At 50.3% G+C, this 17,166-nt stretch overlaps 6 protein-coding genes across 6 annotated transcripts; 3 read left to right on the top strand and 3 right to left on the bottom strand.

Moving 5' to 3' along the window:
• FSUBG_10802 (uncharacterized protein) lies at positions 1-2,054 on the top strand (the record flags this gene model as incomplete). The annotated part of the gene is made up of 3 exons (XM_036675418.1): positions 1-332; positions 387-1,022; positions 1,163-2,054. Coding segments are annotated over 3 exons (1,860 nt in total), but the record flags the coding sequence as incomplete, so codon positions are not given.
• A 1,693-nt stretch (positions 2,055-3,747) lies between these two features.
• On the bottom strand, positions 3,748-5,122 carry FSUBG_10801 (uncharacterized protein; the record flags this gene model as incomplete). Its single annotated transcript, XM_036675417.1, has 4 exons — positions 3,748-4,009; positions 4,076-4,762; positions 4,828-4,940; positions 5,030-5,122. The coding sequence occupies 4 exons, from the start codon at positions 5,120-5,122 to the stop codon at positions 3,748-3,750; spliced, it is 1,155 nt and encodes a 384-aa protein (XP_036533747.1).
• A 319-nt stretch (positions 5,123-5,441) lies between these two features.
• FSUBG_10800 (uncharacterized protein) lies at positions 5,442-5,870 on the top strand (the record flags this gene model as incomplete). The annotated part of the gene is made up of 2 exons (XM_036675416.1): positions 5,442-5,444; positions 5,532-5,870. The coding sequence occupies 2 exons, from the start codon at positions 5,442-5,444 to the stop codon at positions 5,868-5,870; spliced, it is 342 nt and encodes a 113-aa protein (XP_036533746.1).
• A 1,050-nt stretch (positions 5,871-6,920) lies between these two features.
• On the bottom strand, positions 6,921-10,616 carry FSUBG_10799 (uncharacterized protein; the record flags this gene model as incomplete). Its single annotated transcript, XM_036675413.1, has 1 exon — positions 6,921-10,616. The coding sequence occupies one exon, from the start codon at positions 10,614-10,616 to the stop codon at positions 6,921-6,923; it is 3,696 nt and encodes a 1,231-aa protein (XP_036533745.1).
• A 992-nt stretch (positions 10,617-11,608) lies between these two features.
• Positions 11,609-12,606, top strand: FSUBG_10798 (uncharacterized protein; the record flags this gene model as incomplete). The annotated part of the gene is made up of 3 exons (XM_036675412.1): positions 11,609-11,997; positions 12,067-12,254; positions 12,305-12,606. The coding sequence occupies 3 exons, from the start codon at positions 11,609-11,611 to the stop codon at positions 12,604-12,606; spliced, it is 879 nt and encodes a 292-aa protein (XP_036533744.1).
• A 279-nt stretch (positions 12,607-12,885) lies between these two features.
• Positions 12,886-17,058, bottom strand: FSUBG_10797 (uncharacterized protein; the record flags this gene model as incomplete). Its single annotated transcript, XM_036675411.1, has 1 exon — positions 12,886-17,058. The coding sequence occupies one exon, from the start codon at positions 17,056-17,058 to the stop codon at positions 12,886-12,888; it is 4,173 nt and encodes a 1,390-aa protein (XP_036533743.1).
• Positions 17,059-17,166: the final 108 nt, after the last annotated feature.

Raw genomic sequence — 17,166 nt, 5'->3', positions numbered from 1 at the left:
ACTAAGACTGGTTCTGCCACTGCTACTGAGTCTGCTACTAAGTCTGCTTCTCAGTCTGGCTCTGAGTCCAAGACTGGATCCGCCTCTGCGTCCGCTTCTGCCTCGGTCTCCGTTTCCATCAGCAGGACAATTACCGGCTCTGCCACTTCCACTCCCACTTCTACCACTATTCCTAGCAACCCTACCGTCATCGGATCGTTCACTCTCTTCGGCTGTGCTCGCTCTTCTGCTGGTTTCCCTACCTTCGAGCTTGCCGAGTCTAGCCCCTCCATGACGCTTAACAAGTGCTCTGCTCTTTGTTCTTCCAAAGCGTACTTCGGAGTCTACAACACGTAAGTCTACATCGTATTCTCTCAATAGACCCTAAGGTATACTGACATATACAGCGACTGCTACTGTGGCTCTACTGTTGACTCCAGCACCGTTTCCCGCGTTGCCATTAGCCTCTGCGACCAAAAATGCCCTGGTGACAAGACCGAGTTCTGTGGTGGTAACACTGCTGCTGCCAGCCGTCTCTTCCGTCGTGCCGTGCCCGCCAACATCCTTCTCACTGTTTACGTCCGCGCCGGCTCTGCTGTCACTGTCACTGACCTGGCTACCATGACCGCCACTGTTACCGGTACCACCACCATCACCACCGCTGTCACCAAGACTGTTCCTGGACCCAACCCTACCACCGTTGTCGTCACTGAGATCATCGTCTGCGTCCACGGCAAGTGCAGGATCGTATCTGACTCTGGCTCTCGCGTCGTATACATTATGGTTGAGATCAACGGCAGTGACTGCGATAACCAGTGGGTCTACATCTCGTCGCCTTGCTCTTGTCAAGGAGGTCAGGAGTACACTGCTATTTACTGCTCTAATGGCAGCTGCCGTGGAAAGAAGGTTTTCAAGCCTACTAAGTGTTCTGATTGGTATAACTACCAGAACTTCTTCATTCCTGCTGACTGCGGTTGCGGCAAGAAGGGCGAGGCTGCTATCAAGTTCACTCCTTGGGAGAATACCTGGGGTACCCCTGAGCAGTATAACAAGAGCGTGGTTCCTGTTTGCACCAACTGCACCTATGCCACTCACGACGCCACTGGATCCAACGGTAGCACTGGCTCCAGCTCTAACGATTCTGCTTCAGGCAGCTCTGGTAACGGCGCTCTGGTGACGCTAGCTCTGGATCTGGCTCTGACGATTCTGCTCCTGGAAGCTCTGGTAACGGTAGCTCTGGATCTGGCTCTGACGATTCTGCTCCTGGAAGCTCTGGTGACGGTAGCTCTGGATCTGACTCTGACGATTCTGCTCCTGGCAGCTCTGGTGACGCTAGCTCTGGATCTGACTCTGACGATTCTGCTCCTGGCAGCTCTGGTGACGCTAGCTCTGGATCTGACTCTGACGATTCTGCTCCTGGCAGCTCTGGTGACGCTAGCTCTGGATCTGACTCTGACGATTCTGCTCCTGGCAGCTCTGGTGACGCTAGCTCTGGATCTGACTCTGACGATTCTGCTCCTGGCAGCTCTGGTGACGCTAGCTCTGGATCTGACTCTGACGATTCTGCTCCTGGCAGCTCTGGTGACGCTAGCTCTGGATCTGACTCTGACGATTCTGCTCCTGGCAGCTCTGGTGACGCTAGCTCTGGATCTGACTCTGACGATTCTGCTCCTGGCAGCTCTGGTGACGCTAGCTCTGGATCTGACTCTGACGATTCTGCTCCTGGCAGCTCTGGTGACGCTAGCTCTGGATCTGACTCTGACGATTCTGCTCCTGGCAGCTCTGGTGACGCTAGCTCTGGATCTGACTCTGACGATTCTGCTCCTGGCAGCTCTGGTGACGCTAGCTCTGGATCTGACTCTAACGATTCTGCTCCTGGCAGCTCTGGTAACGGTAGCTCTGGATCTAGCTCGGGCTCCTCTGGAAGTGGCAGCTCCGGCTCCGGTGCTGGCACCACTGGTACCACTGGGTCCAGCAACCCCACCATTGTCCCCGTTACCGGCTCTTCCGTCAAGCAGACGGGAACTTCCATGGCACTTGTTGCTGCTATTGTCGCTGCCGCGGCCCTGTTCTGATAGGTATCTACCGCTGTCTTGTTAGATCACCTTCCAGTAGTCTAGCCGCATCATGGAGAGGATCACGTACCTCGCCTTGGGTGCTGTAACAACTTTACTTCTTTTCCCGCTTTCAGAGCTCTAACTTCGTTTGCGGCGCTTTCCCACTACCCATGTCGATCTCAGGATCTGACTTCGCGCTTTGTACTGATCTCTTGAGCTGTCTGAGGCACTGTGGCATAGATAACTCGAGTGCTAGGCTGACCTTGGGGAGGAAAGCTTTAGTGTATTTATGTTTAATAGAGCCAGTTCCTGTTTTTGTAAATCATGAATCACAGTTTGCAATTGACACTTCGCAATTGATACTGCGCTGTTTGACTTGTGATCGAGAACATCCGCTCGACGTACTACGCACTGGTCTGAAGCGCTTCCATGCTCAGCTTAGCTGTCCCCATGGAAGAATTGGCTTTATCTGAATTCCTTCCACTGTGAGTACATTAGGAAAGCTCCTTTACACTTATCTTCCGAGGAATAATTGCCTCTTGTCTGCTCACTTGTCCCTGCCGAAATCCTCTGTGGATATGCAAACGCTGGCGCTGGAATGGGATTGTCGCTTCGTAATTTTGATCCCTGACATGCCTTAGCAAGTGATAGCACCTCGTATCCCCTCTGTAGCTTTGGAGTTAGTTGTGTTACTGTGGGTCACACGTCAATCACATTCCTTGCATTCACGCTAGCCATCGTATTCGAACTTAGTTGGTCTCAGAGGCTCGAACCCTGCTTCTGATGTTAGCTATAGCCGTTGGTCCCATTATTCCCTCTCTCACCCTTAACATCTAAAGGACCAGTGTTATTCCGCCTAATCCTCATCACAACGAGAGGGAATGCATTGTGGGCTAGAATTGATATCCTGTCCAAGACAGCGAAAGAAAGGGAGGAAAGAAATCGTACAGGCACTTGATTTCCCGCGTTACTTCTATGAACACACTCTACGGTAATATGATTTTGCTTAGCTTCTACCGGAAATAAAAGCTATAGTCTCGCACAATAGGTAGTTGACAGAAGGCCAGCAGACATTTATATAATACTTAAGTATATCTGGGGGCTTATAGCGTAACGGTTAGATATTACTAGCCTAACCAGAAAGCTAACTAGGTAGCTAAAGGTAATAGGTTTAAACCTTATAGCTCCTAACCCTAAAAAGCTAAAATCGGGGTCTAATTACTAATAATTACCCTAGCTTATACCTAAGTTAACTTAGAAATTGTAATATTAATATAAAAAGTTAGCTAGCTAATAAAAAGGCTTAAAAAAGTAGGTTTATTAAGAGAGTTATTTTTATTATAACCTGGTTTAGTATATAATAAAGAAAAGGTTATTACCTAAAGGTTTTCTTTTTATTAGTAAAGAGTTAGGCTAAGTATATATTTCTTTATAGTAAATTTAAAATAGAAAAGTAGGTTTATTATATAAATAAAGCATTATAATAGGTTAGAAGGCAAATTGTAATATAAGATATGCTTAAATTAGCAGCATAGCAATAGAATCATATTACTTAAGTATGTCTGGTAGATAAATCTGTTGCCGCATATTAAGGATGCATTGAGTGATATACAAAGATAAAAGTATAAACTTTGCATGGTAGTAAATGACAAAACTATCTGGTAGCTATCTTAGGAACACATTCCGCCAAGCTTTCCCTCTTCTGGAAAGCTCAGGCCTCTACTGACAGGTCGTGGGCTGCTAGCATCAATTTCATCGGTTTTGGAGGCGTTCCCTGACCTTTCTCCAAATCGAACTTGGACCTAGTTGCCCCGGCCATTGCAATAAGCATGGTACAATTGGGACAAGGAGCCATCAAATTTCTCCAAATGGCAGTATCAGGTGCTGCTTGATACTCGGCGTATTCTCCATCTCCCAAGAAGTTCTTTTGGAGAGCAAGACCTGACATGTGCTTCAAGTTCTGTGTCGTATTACTATAGCCAGGCGTGGGATCGGATTAGCAATTGGAAACAATCATAGCACTTCGATGATGTACATACCTTGAGGATATCATTATAAAGGGGTAAGTCTCGGCGCAGTTTCCGTAAGCCACCATGCTACCACCGGTGGTAGTCTGACTGGGGGCATTTTTCTCTCTGTAGTCGCTTTCGCGTACCTTAACTAATCTCTGACATCGGTACAGCATCTTAAAACGTTCCTCTCCCACACGGTCCCTCCAAGCTCCAGTGTATGTGGGAGATTTGGGATTCTTTGGAAGTAATTTGTCCTCCCATCTGTCGCCCGCAGTGGATGCCCCGAGAAAGTATTTACACAAATGTTGCTTCGTTTTGTCATCGACCTCAAGGCTCCATGTGCATTGGAAAACGTATGGCAAAGTGCCTTCGCCTTTGAAATCCGGTTTCCACTTCCAGCTCCTCTCTGGTTTGCCAGCGATACGTGCGCACCAGCGCCCGTAAACGCCTGTGAGAGGGAGGTAGAAGTTATACTTGTCAGCAGCGGCTGGTGCCGGCCCCAGGAGGCTGAGGAAGAGGCCAAGGAGATCGTAGGGGCACCACCAGTCTGGTGCTGGGCCTTTGAAGGTCTTGGTAACTTCACGGAAGAACATGGGACTGACATTGAATCTCGACTGCGTCTCATCTTCCCTCTTCCAATCTAGGTTTATGTTTCGTGAAATATGTGAATCTGGTTTCCTTGTTTTGTCCATGTATAGGCTTCCTTTTGGGAGGCTATTCCGTTCGTCAGTCTCTGAGAATTAAATTTAAGAATGAACCAATTCTCATTTGAAACTTACGAAAGATCGATCAACCGACCGCGGATTGTTGTGAGGAGGAGAATGCGAGCTTCTTTGCGTTCTTCAGGCCCAACACCACCGGCAGCGGCGATCTTCCCCATCCACTCGAATATCTACCACTGAATCAGCTTCCAGTCGACACCAACGACATGCAAAATGAATGAACTTGGGTTCGAATATATCGCTACCTCAAGGTACATACCTGGTCTCTTTTCCATATATACGCTGTACGGAACCACTTGTCCCCCGACTTTGCCCAAGAAGGCTCTAGGAGAACGGGCTCTGTGGTCGACATGGTAGATATGTTTGATCGTGTCTTGATCGGAGTAAGATGAGGAGTGATAATCAAGAAACAGACAGACGTTCACGGAGAGAACAGCTCACAGAAAACAGTTACGCCTTTAAAAACTGCTGCGTCATACACTGCCTCTCCTTCTTCGGTCAACACACGTGACAAAGATTTGTACATAAATTCAGGCTACTAGTCCCCGCCACTCTCATCCAACTCTTCTTCTACAAGTACCCTCACTCACATCACACCCCTCTACCATACCGATCCGTAAGAACAAAGACCAACCGCTTGAATCATTTCAGCCCCCAAAGACAACAAGACCATGGTATGTACCGGCCGATTGTTTGTCAGTATTATTGGCACTCTGCATCACCTTCCGTACAACCTGAACCGTCGCTGATCGATGCAACAGGCTATCCCCGCAAACCAGGTCCCCGATGATTGGACGACTGTCCTGGAAGAGATGAGAACAGACTTTTACTGGGGGACAGACGGCAGCGGTCGGTTGGCTGCAGAGTCCGTTGGCATCGCCAATCCCGTGCCTCTGATGATTAAAGAGAGGAGTGCCGGGGGAGACGGCTACATGTTCCAGGATGCAAACGGGATCTATCTGTGGAGCATGCCCACGGACGAGGTGTACAAGTACACCTCCCCCGCGAATCGGGATGCCATTCTTGCCGAGATGCGTAAGTCGGCGGGTCGCGGAAAGGTGGAGATGACGTTGATGCCTCCAACCTCTTTCGATGATTGAGTATGGTGCTGGCTGCATGGAGCTGGAAAGAGATAAACAGGAATAATAAGATGCGTTAAACAGTTCGACTTCGCGTTCTGTGACACATTGTTACACTTCAAATACCAGTCTTGTAGTGCACATCAAAAATGCAATGTCTGCATGGAAAAGGTCCCATGCATCGATCTTGGCATCCCTCCAGCCTAACTCGTCGTCAAACTGCAACCGGTCATTTTTCGCCTCTTACGATGTTGGTGCGGCTGGAGCCGGCACACAAAAATCAGATACCTGCCGTGTAACACAAAGTGATAGCATAGGTTCCCGATCAATCGCTAAGACATAGAAGAAAAGGATCCGCCGTGTTGCACTCGAGTTACTCGACCAGAGGCACAGTCACTAACGACCCCCACATATGCATTGCCGACCATTGCCAGCTTAGAAATACCGCAATTGGCATGTATTGGAAAGAAATTGAACACATCATCGGTGCGGCTGAGCTAGGGCGCTTGCATGTATTCGGGCCGTGGGGGATCTGCAACTTGCAAGAACATTGTAAGATGGACGCCCAGATGTGGCACGTGAGACATGCAAATATATAGCCAGGAAGGGATTAACATGCAGTAGATCGAAAAGGGCAAACACAGTCTGCAGACGTGAGACACTTGACGCACTCCATAAGTGCTCGTACCAGATACTGTATCATTGTATGCAACTGGTGACTCATCTCCCAAGTGGGGTTTAACAGCCTTTGCCGTCATTAGAATGCGTAGGGCCTAAAACGGAAATGGAACAGAGAAAAGAGAGAAGAGACAATTTTCAACTTTGATGCAAGAATTCTGCTTGGGATCAGCCCAGTGTCGCTTGGGAGGCTCAAGAGAAATAGGCAGTGGGCTGTATTTGAGGGAGAGGCAGTCCATGTCTTGAGATAATGCTTTTTAGGATTGTCATTTTGTTGTGTGAGAAAGTACTAGAACTACAGAATAAACCCGTCTGGTGATGATGTCGTGGGAGTATGGCGATAAAAACATTCTACCCAGTGCACACTATAGTTTCCTAACTAAATAAACCTACCTAACTCATGACTACCTCTACAGATAAAGGAGGATTCTCCACTATCATCACATTGGGCTCCACCAAAGGAAGTGCAGGGTTTCTGCAATATCTCGCCCGAGACCGAATAACCGCAGATTTTGTTCCAAACCCAGGAGAATTCATACTAGCCAAGCCAAGTAAGAAACTCAGCTCAGGCACAGCCGGCGCCATGACCCAGCCCTTCTCGGCCCGAGGAAGTAGACGAATACGCAAGTAATACTGATTCTGGTTCTGATCATGAAATGTAGTCGGAATCACATTGAAGCGCAGGTTCGTCAACATATGTGCCCCAGGACCAGTGTAGTTCGACATCAAAGCGTATGTAGCATCACTGGGTGAACCCAGAACAATGTCAATGGTTACTTCCATGAGGAGGTACTGATTGATCTCGCTTTGTTTGAGGACGATGGAGAAAATGAGGTCCTGGGGAAGATTGAATCTGTCTAGCACGACTTGGCTGTGATTGCCGGCCAGGTTGCTGCTGACTCGCATGAGAAATCTTGGGGCTGATGCTGGCTCTGAACCAACTGGCTTGTCTTTCAAGGGACGGGGTTCAACCTCACTTCTACGGGCGTTGGTGGGAATGTTGTCTGGGTCGCTGACACTTGGCCCTCGATGAAGTGGCATTGCTCGAACATGAGGTGAGAGGTAGTTCGTGAGCACGTCCAGTGGAGAAACGTAGTCTTCAGATCTCATGAAGCTATCTTCATGGCTTGGATCATTGTACTCATCCTCAACATGTGGAATCTCCTCCACTGGCGCAGTAGAGACTTCAGTTCCGAAAGCAGAGAGCTTCTTGACTCTGACGGGCTCCATCATGTTGATTGTTCTCAACTCTGGGCTTCCGTCTCCCATGTCAGGAGGAGCTAAGCCAGCTATCGCCTGCGCAGCCGCAGCACGCTCAGCCATATTGATGGTCAAGTTATAAATGGGATCATTGAGCTGCATAGCAAATAGTGCAGAAGTCGAAGCATCATCCGAAAAGTAAGCTGTACCAGTTCCTTCTTGCTTCCCCATCATGTCTTGCAATACTTTCAACTGTAAGTCCGCAAAGGCAGGAAGGCGTAGTATACGCAAGTCACTGAGGTTTTGACCGGGTACAGAGTTCCATACAAAGATGTTCTTCTCTGTGGTTGGAGTGTATGTCACTTCCTTGAGCGCCTTGTGTCTATCATTGTCTGTCTCCCTGGTAGCTTGGCTAACAGTATACTGCCGTCTGATGTTGACCTTGACCTCATTGGGGTCTAGACCGCGAGCAACAGCAAATCGCTGCTGGTGAGCTGGTTGTGTGAACACCAAAGACGAAAATTGCGCTGAGCCGGGAACGCGGTCCATGAATGCCATCATGACGCCATCTGCGACAATCTCATGCCGTAAGAGAGGTGCTCCCGCAGGAGCCTCTTGACCAGCAGCTCTGAGGGCACTATCATTGGATAAGACCTCAACGCGCAGATCTGGGAACATGGTTACCAGGTCTGAGCGGAGATAGAAGCCGTAAGCAGGTATCTGGACGCGATGGTCCATTCCATCAGGCGTACGACCGATGTAGTCGTTGAGTGCTTTCTTAATAGCGACGCGGTCCTCGTCAGTACCGAAATGGTTACCGAGGGATAGAGCGCCGTCAATAAGAGCGTCTACCCAGTTCTTGTCGATGTGGAAGAAGCGTAGGTTCTCTGGCGGGATGTAGCTTGGATCGGGTATGAGATAGTGCGCTGGTACACCCGCGAGAAACATACGGTCGACGAGCCATGAGAGAACAGTCATCCAGTCTGAGGACTGTGGATCATTGGTCTCGTCGTATGGGTCACCTGATCGACTGGCAGCCAGCGTGCGAACAGAGTCCAGCGCGGCAGCTGGGTACTTGTCCTCGAAGAGAGGTGAAGAGAAAGATAGCTTCGGTCGATCACGACGTTGAAGCTTCTTATGATGCCATCGCTTCTTAGCCCCGCCATGCCTGAACACAGGTCTACCAGGTTTTCTTGCATCAGGAGCGTCACCAGGGTCTTGAGGCTCCGAACCACGTTTTTGAAGATGGATGTCAGCAAGACCCTTGACCATGGACGCGAGATCTTGGAGGAGGTCATCACGAGTACGAAATGCTGTATCCTTAACATCCTTGACTGCATTGATCTTGACTTGCTTCGCTGCGGCGGCGTGTACCGCAGTTCTGACACGTCCCAATGCAGCAACAAATGCTTGATCGCCGAGGGCCATTGTACGGCCGACTTGCCAGGCTACAGAGTACGTCACATCCATGATGCCCAAATTCTTATCAAGAATCTGCAAGTCCACGCCCGAAGTTGAGCACTTGGTTAGATGCTCCAAAGTAGGAACGTACGTGGGAGTAAATGGACCTCGATACAGCGCCACAGTTGCCTCGCCTGTTTGAACGCGGTATTTGATCAAGGTATACCCATCGCTCAAACGACGGCCAACAAGTTGCTGGGCCTTGTCGTCAGACGCTTTGAGGGGCGCTATGATTTCATCTGGCGCTCGCAGCACGTTGAGGGTGCGACCGAGGTGCTCGAAAGCATCTGGGACATTGAGGGTGTTTGGTGGGAGGACTGTGTAGTTCCAGCTGTACAAAGAGCAGAGGGCCACGTATCGGTGGTTCTGACTCGGATAGCTCATGGCTTCCACGCCTTCAATGGAGACTAGATGTGCGCACATGGTGGTTGGGATGACATTGTCCAGTGGACCAGATCTGTTGCCGACGACAATGCTAAAGACGGCCGTGTCTTCAACACCAGCGAGAGCCATCCCAGAGCCGTTGATCTTTCGCACGTGGGAAAGATATTTGTACTGAGATGTATCTGGCCCACTGCCCTTGGTGCGGTCACCCTTATCGTCGAATGTCGAGAAGAGACTGGTGAACAGCTCTGGCTGCACAAAGATGAAGTCTCCACGGCTATCCTTCATGGAAACCGGCCCGAGTTTGCTCGTGACAGGCGTCGTAACATCAGACTTTAACTTCCACAAGTCATCGATGCTCATATTGACCGTCATTGTAGAAGACTGCTTGACGGGCTTGAGAACTCCATCGCTGGTATTGCTGAACAGACTGCCTGGGCCATCAAGATCCTCTGGGGGCAGTCGAAGCTCGTCTTGGGCGAATGCGAGAACGACAAGCCACGGCACACGGTTGCGTGGTACGCTGCTCGCCACCTCCGCGCCCAAGGCGACTCTCTTCATCTGTGCCTTGAGCGCCTTGTTACTCCCGCCCTTCGGACTCCCCAGCCTCTCCCATGGGAGATGCGGATCCGTCAAGACGACATGCGGCAAGATTCTATGATCATCACTATATCCTGCCGGAGGGTATGTAGAGTGGATGCTTCCATCAGGCAGGGAGAATTGCGGTGCATCAACGTAGAAAGGCTGCTCTGCTTCCAGATTGAGTTGATCACCATTTGCTTGGATGGTTTGCTTTACTGAGATTATGTGCTTGGGGCCTGCTTCGATGCCTGGAGCCCAGAATGAGTTGAGCTTTTGCTCGCCTGGGGGCAACGGGTCAGGCTCATCCTCGGCGACTTTGCCATCGGCGAGGACGGTCACAGATTGAGTGGCGTTGGGACGGGCCTTAGGGCGATTGGCAGTGACGACACGACGAGAATGCCGTATTGTAAGATGGCGAGGAGAGTCAATGCGTGTACTCTTGCCTCCAGGATAGATCCCCATGATGACTTATGGCTCAGCTGTGAGTGTATGTGTCTGCAGTGGACTTGTTCAGGAAGCCTCTTAGATGAGATTGAAGTAAGAGAATCAGCGGAGCAGACGCTATGATTGCAATGAGAGTGGGCGATGAAAACAGCGAATATCGACTGCCCGTTCCTGCTCAAGAAAGCGGTTTTTGCGCGATAGCTGCTTCACGCTTCAAGGCAACTGTGTGTACGTCCAAGAGTAATAGCTGACCCGTTTCAAGCATTATTCAATTCAATTAACGGGGCGTAGGTGCCGAAGAACAAGTCAATGGTATCGCATCCCGATCCATCCCTCATACAGCAAGTGGAAACTTGTGCACGTTTTCACAGACTTTGTGATCACAGCTTGTCATGCAAGAGGGGTGTCTCAGTAGCTCAAGTATGGGCGAGCAGCATAAGCCTATCGGATGGTAGCCCCAGAGACATGACTTGCATAACACCAACAATGTCCCGGCACCAGATGCGGCCCGAGCGGGGTAAAGTGACAACGAGATCGAGATATGTAGCCGATTCCCAATCGAGCAAGGACCTTCGGGACTATGATCTGATCTAATATGCAAGAGACAGAAACGGGACTTTTTAAGTGAAACATGCGTCACGATTCATTCGGACCCACGCCACCTCGCACCAGTACCAAGATCTTTACTGCGGCACGTTTCACATGCCATAGTCACTTCACTCAAGCTACATGAGGGACCGGTGCCAAGAAGAGTAGATGTCTTTGGAGTGACACAGGAGTGGGGTGAAGCCATTTCAACAGTCAAGGTTGCTCAGCTCATGCAGTGCAAGCGCTGTGCTTAAGCGTCCCGAGAGAAGATCAGAGATAATGACGGAAGGATGAATGGCGGCGAGGAAAGAGGAAAGAAGAAGGGGTTACCGGACTTCCCACCCGAATTTAGAGGAGATGGGAAGAGTTCCCCTCGAACTTGAAGTTCCTCAAGCCAAGACTGACACACAACCAAGTAAACCATGGCACCCATCACCGCTATCATCGACAAGACCAGCCCTGACGATAGCGTCATAAAGCTCTTCTACGCCACCGGGAAAGCTCAGCTTGGCCTTAGTCTCTGGCCAGGCACAAAAGATGCCGACCCTGAAGACCCCATCCAACCTCCTCAAGAAGTCGGGAATGGCCAATACATCCTGAACCCCTCTCAGATGGCCAGTGTCAACCTTCAAGGTGTAGAGAGAGTCTTTACCCTTACAACAGACAACCCGTTCAAAGTCACCCCGGATGACTTTTATAATCTCTCAGAGATTTCCGAATCGAAGCAGAAGCAGCTGGCTGGCGTGGCAATTGGCAACACCACGCTCGCTGCCTGTGGAAATGGAGAGAGTGCCTGGGTCTACTACAGCAGGTTGGTGATGCATCAATATAGGGCATAAGCTGGTGAGAAGTCGAGAGAAAGGTAGCTAACAACCCTCAGAACATTTGGCAATGGCAGGATTCTTGTAGAATTGAACCTCCAGACTTCACAGAGCACTGACCTCACAGGGACTTTTGGTCTCTGGATTAATTCCTTCGCCGCTGCCTGGTACGATCCCACGATTGATAGGCGATGTCTTATCTATGAGACAAGCTCACTTGTAGAGTTTGTTGTCGGCAGTGACTCACGTAGGTATTTCATCCCCAAGCTTCAATGAACTCTGCTCAATATTGTACAGCTGCCGTGCCAATACAGCCAACAGGCGACATGCAGCGCAACACCCCAGTGGCCGTCGCGTTCGAGAATGGCAAAGTCTTTCTTTACTACTGCGGGACAGGTGCTGCTGGTGGCATCCGGCGCACTGTTAAAACGAACAATACATGGGGTATTTCTACGCTTATTGACAGTCGGACTATTTCTCAGGATAGCCAGCTCACGGTGGTGAGGGCCAATGGCATTAACCATTTATTCTTCGTGGCGAGAGACCAGAACGAGGAGGAGGATGATTACTTTGTGCACTATGCAGATGAGATTAGTTAGTCGAGGTAGATAGTGGTGTGAATATGAGTTGTTTTCAGTTCAGGCTTGTCATTAAGAGGTCATACAACTCGGCACAGTGAACTTGGTGAATTTTAGGAGAAGAGGGTATCCTGACACTTGTAAATAACATCGCATATGAAACATGCTTATAGGCAAGATACAACGATTAAAACTTTCCTTTGGGAAACATTCACCTAAATTCTCATCTTTGATGTCGTTGTAAGAAAACTATTCCATCCTGATCATAAGCTGCCGGACTAGAGTAAATACAAAAACAGTTCATGCATTCTGAGGATTGCTCGGAGCCACGATTGGATTTCTCAGCTGCAAGAATCCCTCGACAGCAGCGTACGGTCCATCCTGAAAGCCAGGCTTTATCAAATCACCCTTCTTCTCAATACCAAACGCATTAAACACAGCGCCCGGATCCTCATCTCCAGCCGTAGCCTGTCCCTCAGCATAAGGCTGAAACCAACTCCAATCCCCTCCCCCTAGAGAAGGCAACAGTAAATTGCGCTTTGGCATGTCTCGAGCGTTCTTGGTCGTTAGTTTCTCTGCTTCGAGATACCCAGGGACGTCGTTGACGGGCATAGTCAAGGGTCCTGCATGGAAGAAGGCTGTCATGGTGTCCATGGCTTTTTGCCACGTCCATGGTGGGAGGAGGAGCTCTGCTGCTGGAAGGAAGGAAGAATATGCATGGATGGGTGTGAAGGGATCTAGGATGGCACCGAAAATTGACATCTGGGCGTTGCGTTGATTCTCGTAGCCTTGGGACTCAATGGTGGGGGAGGAGTCAGAGAATGGGGGCTGCCAGAAGGGGCTGAAGATAGGATACTGCTCTGTGTCAAGACGGATCAATGGTTCAGTGGAGTTCCCATCTGGAACAAAGAAGGTCTTGATCTTGTCGTAGTTCAACTCATCAGACCCAGGATCCGTGGTGTCAAAGTAACCGACAAGTCCATCGTAGCCAGCCTCTTCGTTACCGAGACGCAACTGAAGCTCATAGTACGGAGTCTTGTCGTCAGGATCCGATGGCTTCAGCAATGTGCGCTCGGGATCAACCACCTTGACTTGGGTACTTTGAATATCAAGAGGTGGTCCGCTTAGCTCGACCGACCATCCCGTATTGACAAGCGCAAGTGGTTTGCCTACGATAGAGTTGAGGAACTGCGCGTAGGAATCAGGAGCTGGAGGCAGTTTCTGCTGCGCCGTCGTGATCATACCCCAGAACCCAAGAAGGTATTTGGGGTCGGCAAGCTTGGAGATGAGAATATCAAGCTCGCGCGTATCAGGCGTGGGCTGTGCATCAGGTTCAGGGCTGAAGGGCAGCCACTTGGGTGACTGCAGAGTACCCAACGGCCCACCGACACGGACCTCACGGTAGAAAGTACCGTCGGGGAGGAATATCTGTATACCGTAGTCGGCGTAATTGGTAATGACCCATCCCCATATCGGCGTCTCCCACTCCGTGACAGGGCGCCACGACGCAGGGCCCGAAGCGCCAGTAGCGTCATCAGAAATGCGTCTGACAAACTTGGCATTGATACGTGCCGGCTGGTTCATCTGCGGGGGTAGCTGCAGAAACTCAGACTGCTCAGGATTATCCTTAATCACCGTGTTGGCATACTTCTGTCCATCGAGTGTCACCTCCTGTGGAGCATAAAAGTTACTTATGCAGGGGTAAATAGGCGGGGGACCATCTCTTCGTGGCCGCTGGTCAATGGCCATGAGAGACTGGCCGAACTTGTCGATGACGTTGAACTTGCGGAACCGGAACTGGCCGTGTGTAACGGGCTTGAAGGGGCAGTGCTCACTGTCGGTGAAGTTGACCAACGCGGCGTACGGGGTGAGGGCCGAGTTACCATCGATGAGTTGGAGCTTGTCCTGTGTCAGGCCAGCAGGGTCAAATGTTGCGGCCGTGAGGACAGAGCTGGACTCTCCGTCTGGGCCAACCACTTTATTTTCCGGCTTGAGATGGCTGCCCTCTGCTTGGGTGACGAGGCCGCTGGTAAAACCGGAGAGTGGCGAGGAAAGATACGAGAGTTCACTGATGTTGTCGAGGAGATTCTTTCGATCTTCTTCTGGGAGATACTCATCAAGGATGCTGGGCGGTGTGTTTTGGAAAAGCTGCTTGATCTTGGCACCCAAGGCAAAGCTGGGCTGAGGCAGGATCAAGACACGGCCGGACAAGACACGAATGTCCTGCTTCTGCTGACTGGAGAGAGCGTCCCACAGTGGTGGAGGGGTCTCGCTATCAGAAGGAACAGTGATGCCATATCTGACAAGCTTGTTCTCCGAGTGGCGAGCGCTGTGTTCATCCAAGCTCCAGAATTCAAATGGGATGTGGGTGTATTCCACCTCCCACTCTGCGTAGAGAGGAAACCAGGGCTGTCTATCACCCCACTGATCACGCCAGCGTTTGTCGGTAGTCAACTGGTCATGGAACTGAGGGTAGAATTTGCCGTCAGCAGGCGTACCGGAGTCATTGCCGCCAGGTCGGAGGGCGTGGAACTCTGTGATGAGCGATTTGGTAGCAGCTGTCAAAACAGCCGGCAGTTTGCCCTCAACTAGATCTGCGATGGTACTGAGATTACTGGGTAGAGCTTGATCGCCTGTAATGATCTGGTAGGGCGCCCGAATAGACAGATTATCGAGATAGTCAAGCGCCCAGCCAGATGGGATACCACCAATAAGCACGGTTGGATCATTTCCACCGTAAAAGACAGGCTCACTTGTGGACTCGACTGTGGCCAACTGACTATTGCCTAGCAGATTGCTGACCTGTCCTTCAAGATTGGTGATACGCGTCTGGAGCCCATTGATACGGGTTGAAATACGTCCAGCTTCAGCCTTGAACGCTTCGTTATGGTCATTCCCTTGATTATCGCTCTGCCCTAGATCGCTGGCATATTTCCACCAGAGAGAAAACATGTCCCAGCGATACTGCAGTATAGCTCTGTTGCAGGAGTCCAGTAGTGCCTGAGTGAGGTTCAACTCATTGATCCTCTGGATGGCGGCTGGTTCAGGTTCCTTGGGCTGGTTTGTGCTCTTGTCATCAGCCTCGGCGAAGAAATATCGCGTTCCACCTGGTGAGCGATCGTAGGACCAGTTGTAGACTGAGTCTCTGGCCTCTCTTTGACCCTCGACGCCATCATCACGAGACTGTAGGAGTGATTCAAGAGCTAGAATATCTTCCTCTAGTTTAGCGACGTCCTCTGAATTGCCGCTAGCATCGCCTCGTGCGTGACAATACGCTAGCAGTGCATCCATTGGAGTTGTTCCAACCGCGACAGCAGCTTGTTTCTGATCGCGCAGACGATCGTTGAAACCATCCGCTGGGACTGTCTTGGGCTTGTTCTCATGGTCCCAGGCTACGTTATACATGCAGCCATGGCAGAGGATACGGATCTGACTCTTGAGATCCATCCATGGGTCAGGATTTGCTTGGTCTGTTCCTTGGAGGGTCATGAAAAGTGACTGTAGGTTCTCTCCATGAGTGAACTCAGCCCCCGCTTTCCAGAGAGGATCAACGGTGTCCTTCCAGTGCCACCCGAGGACGTAGTAGCTTGCTTTGGCGTAGTCAAGATATGATGGATCCTCTTTATCACCGTATTCGAAGTTATCCAAGATGCTAAAGACGTTGGCATTGTGCATCTGGAAATCGGCAAAGAGCTGGTTTCCACTCCGAAGGAGACTGATGTCTGGAGGCTCAACAGCTGGGTTTGGATTCTCAGTCCACTCTGAAAGCGGTGTCTTGCGCCCAATAAACACCTCAGCTTGTTCGTTGATGTTGACGTCAGTGCCAGCATGTCCAAGCACAAAAGGCGCTACATCAGTTTGAAGGTCGGCCTGGACGGGGATATCTTCCAAGGACCAGACATAGTCGCTCTCAACGACCCAAGCTTCGTACTCACGGTCCTTGAAAGCATCTTTTGCACTGGATGGCTGGACACTATCCAACTCAAGCTTTCTGATGACGATCCAGCGTGTCGGCGGCTGCAGAAAGTCCGGAGTTTGATGAGGAGCGTCACTAGCCGTGGTGGATGCGGCATCAAGTCCCCGTCGCATTCTCTCTGATCTCTTTCTAGACTCTGGCACAGAGCCTGTTGAAGAGACTCCCGATCTGTAGAAGCGCGGAAGTGTCCAGTGCACGTAGACGCCATGACGATGGCGGAGCGGTTTGGGCTCCGGACGACCGCCCAGGTCGGTCAAGCGTGAATTGATAGATGCTGGGGCGGTGTTGTGCAGAGCGACGTGATTCTGGACATCGCTTTGGAGTAGGAAGCTGTCCAGTCTCAAGAAGGTGTAGTTGGGTTGAGTGATGGGACAGATGCGAGCAGTGGTATCTTGATCACTGCCCGTGCCGCATACAGCTGGATTGAGGACGAAGGCATCTAGTTGCATAGGCACCAGAGCGACTTCAAAGTCCTCTATTCCATCTTCTTTACTCATAGTGTTTATTTCGAGGAGGTTATCTTTGAGAATAGCAAAGATGGAGTCTGAAGTTGGCGACAATGATGATACCAAGTCTATTAGTGAGGAAGCTTTGATGTTTCAACT

Source organism: Fusarium subglutinans, assembly GCF_013396075.1.
Source record: "Fusarium subglutinans strain NRRL 66333 chromosome Unknown NRRL66333_c0000191, whole genome shotgun sequence".
NCBI lineage: Eukaryota > Fungi > Ascomycota > Sordariomycetes > Hypocreales > Nectriaceae > Fusarium > Fusarium subglutinans.
This window is presented reverse-complemented; position numbering and strand designations above follow the sequence as displayed.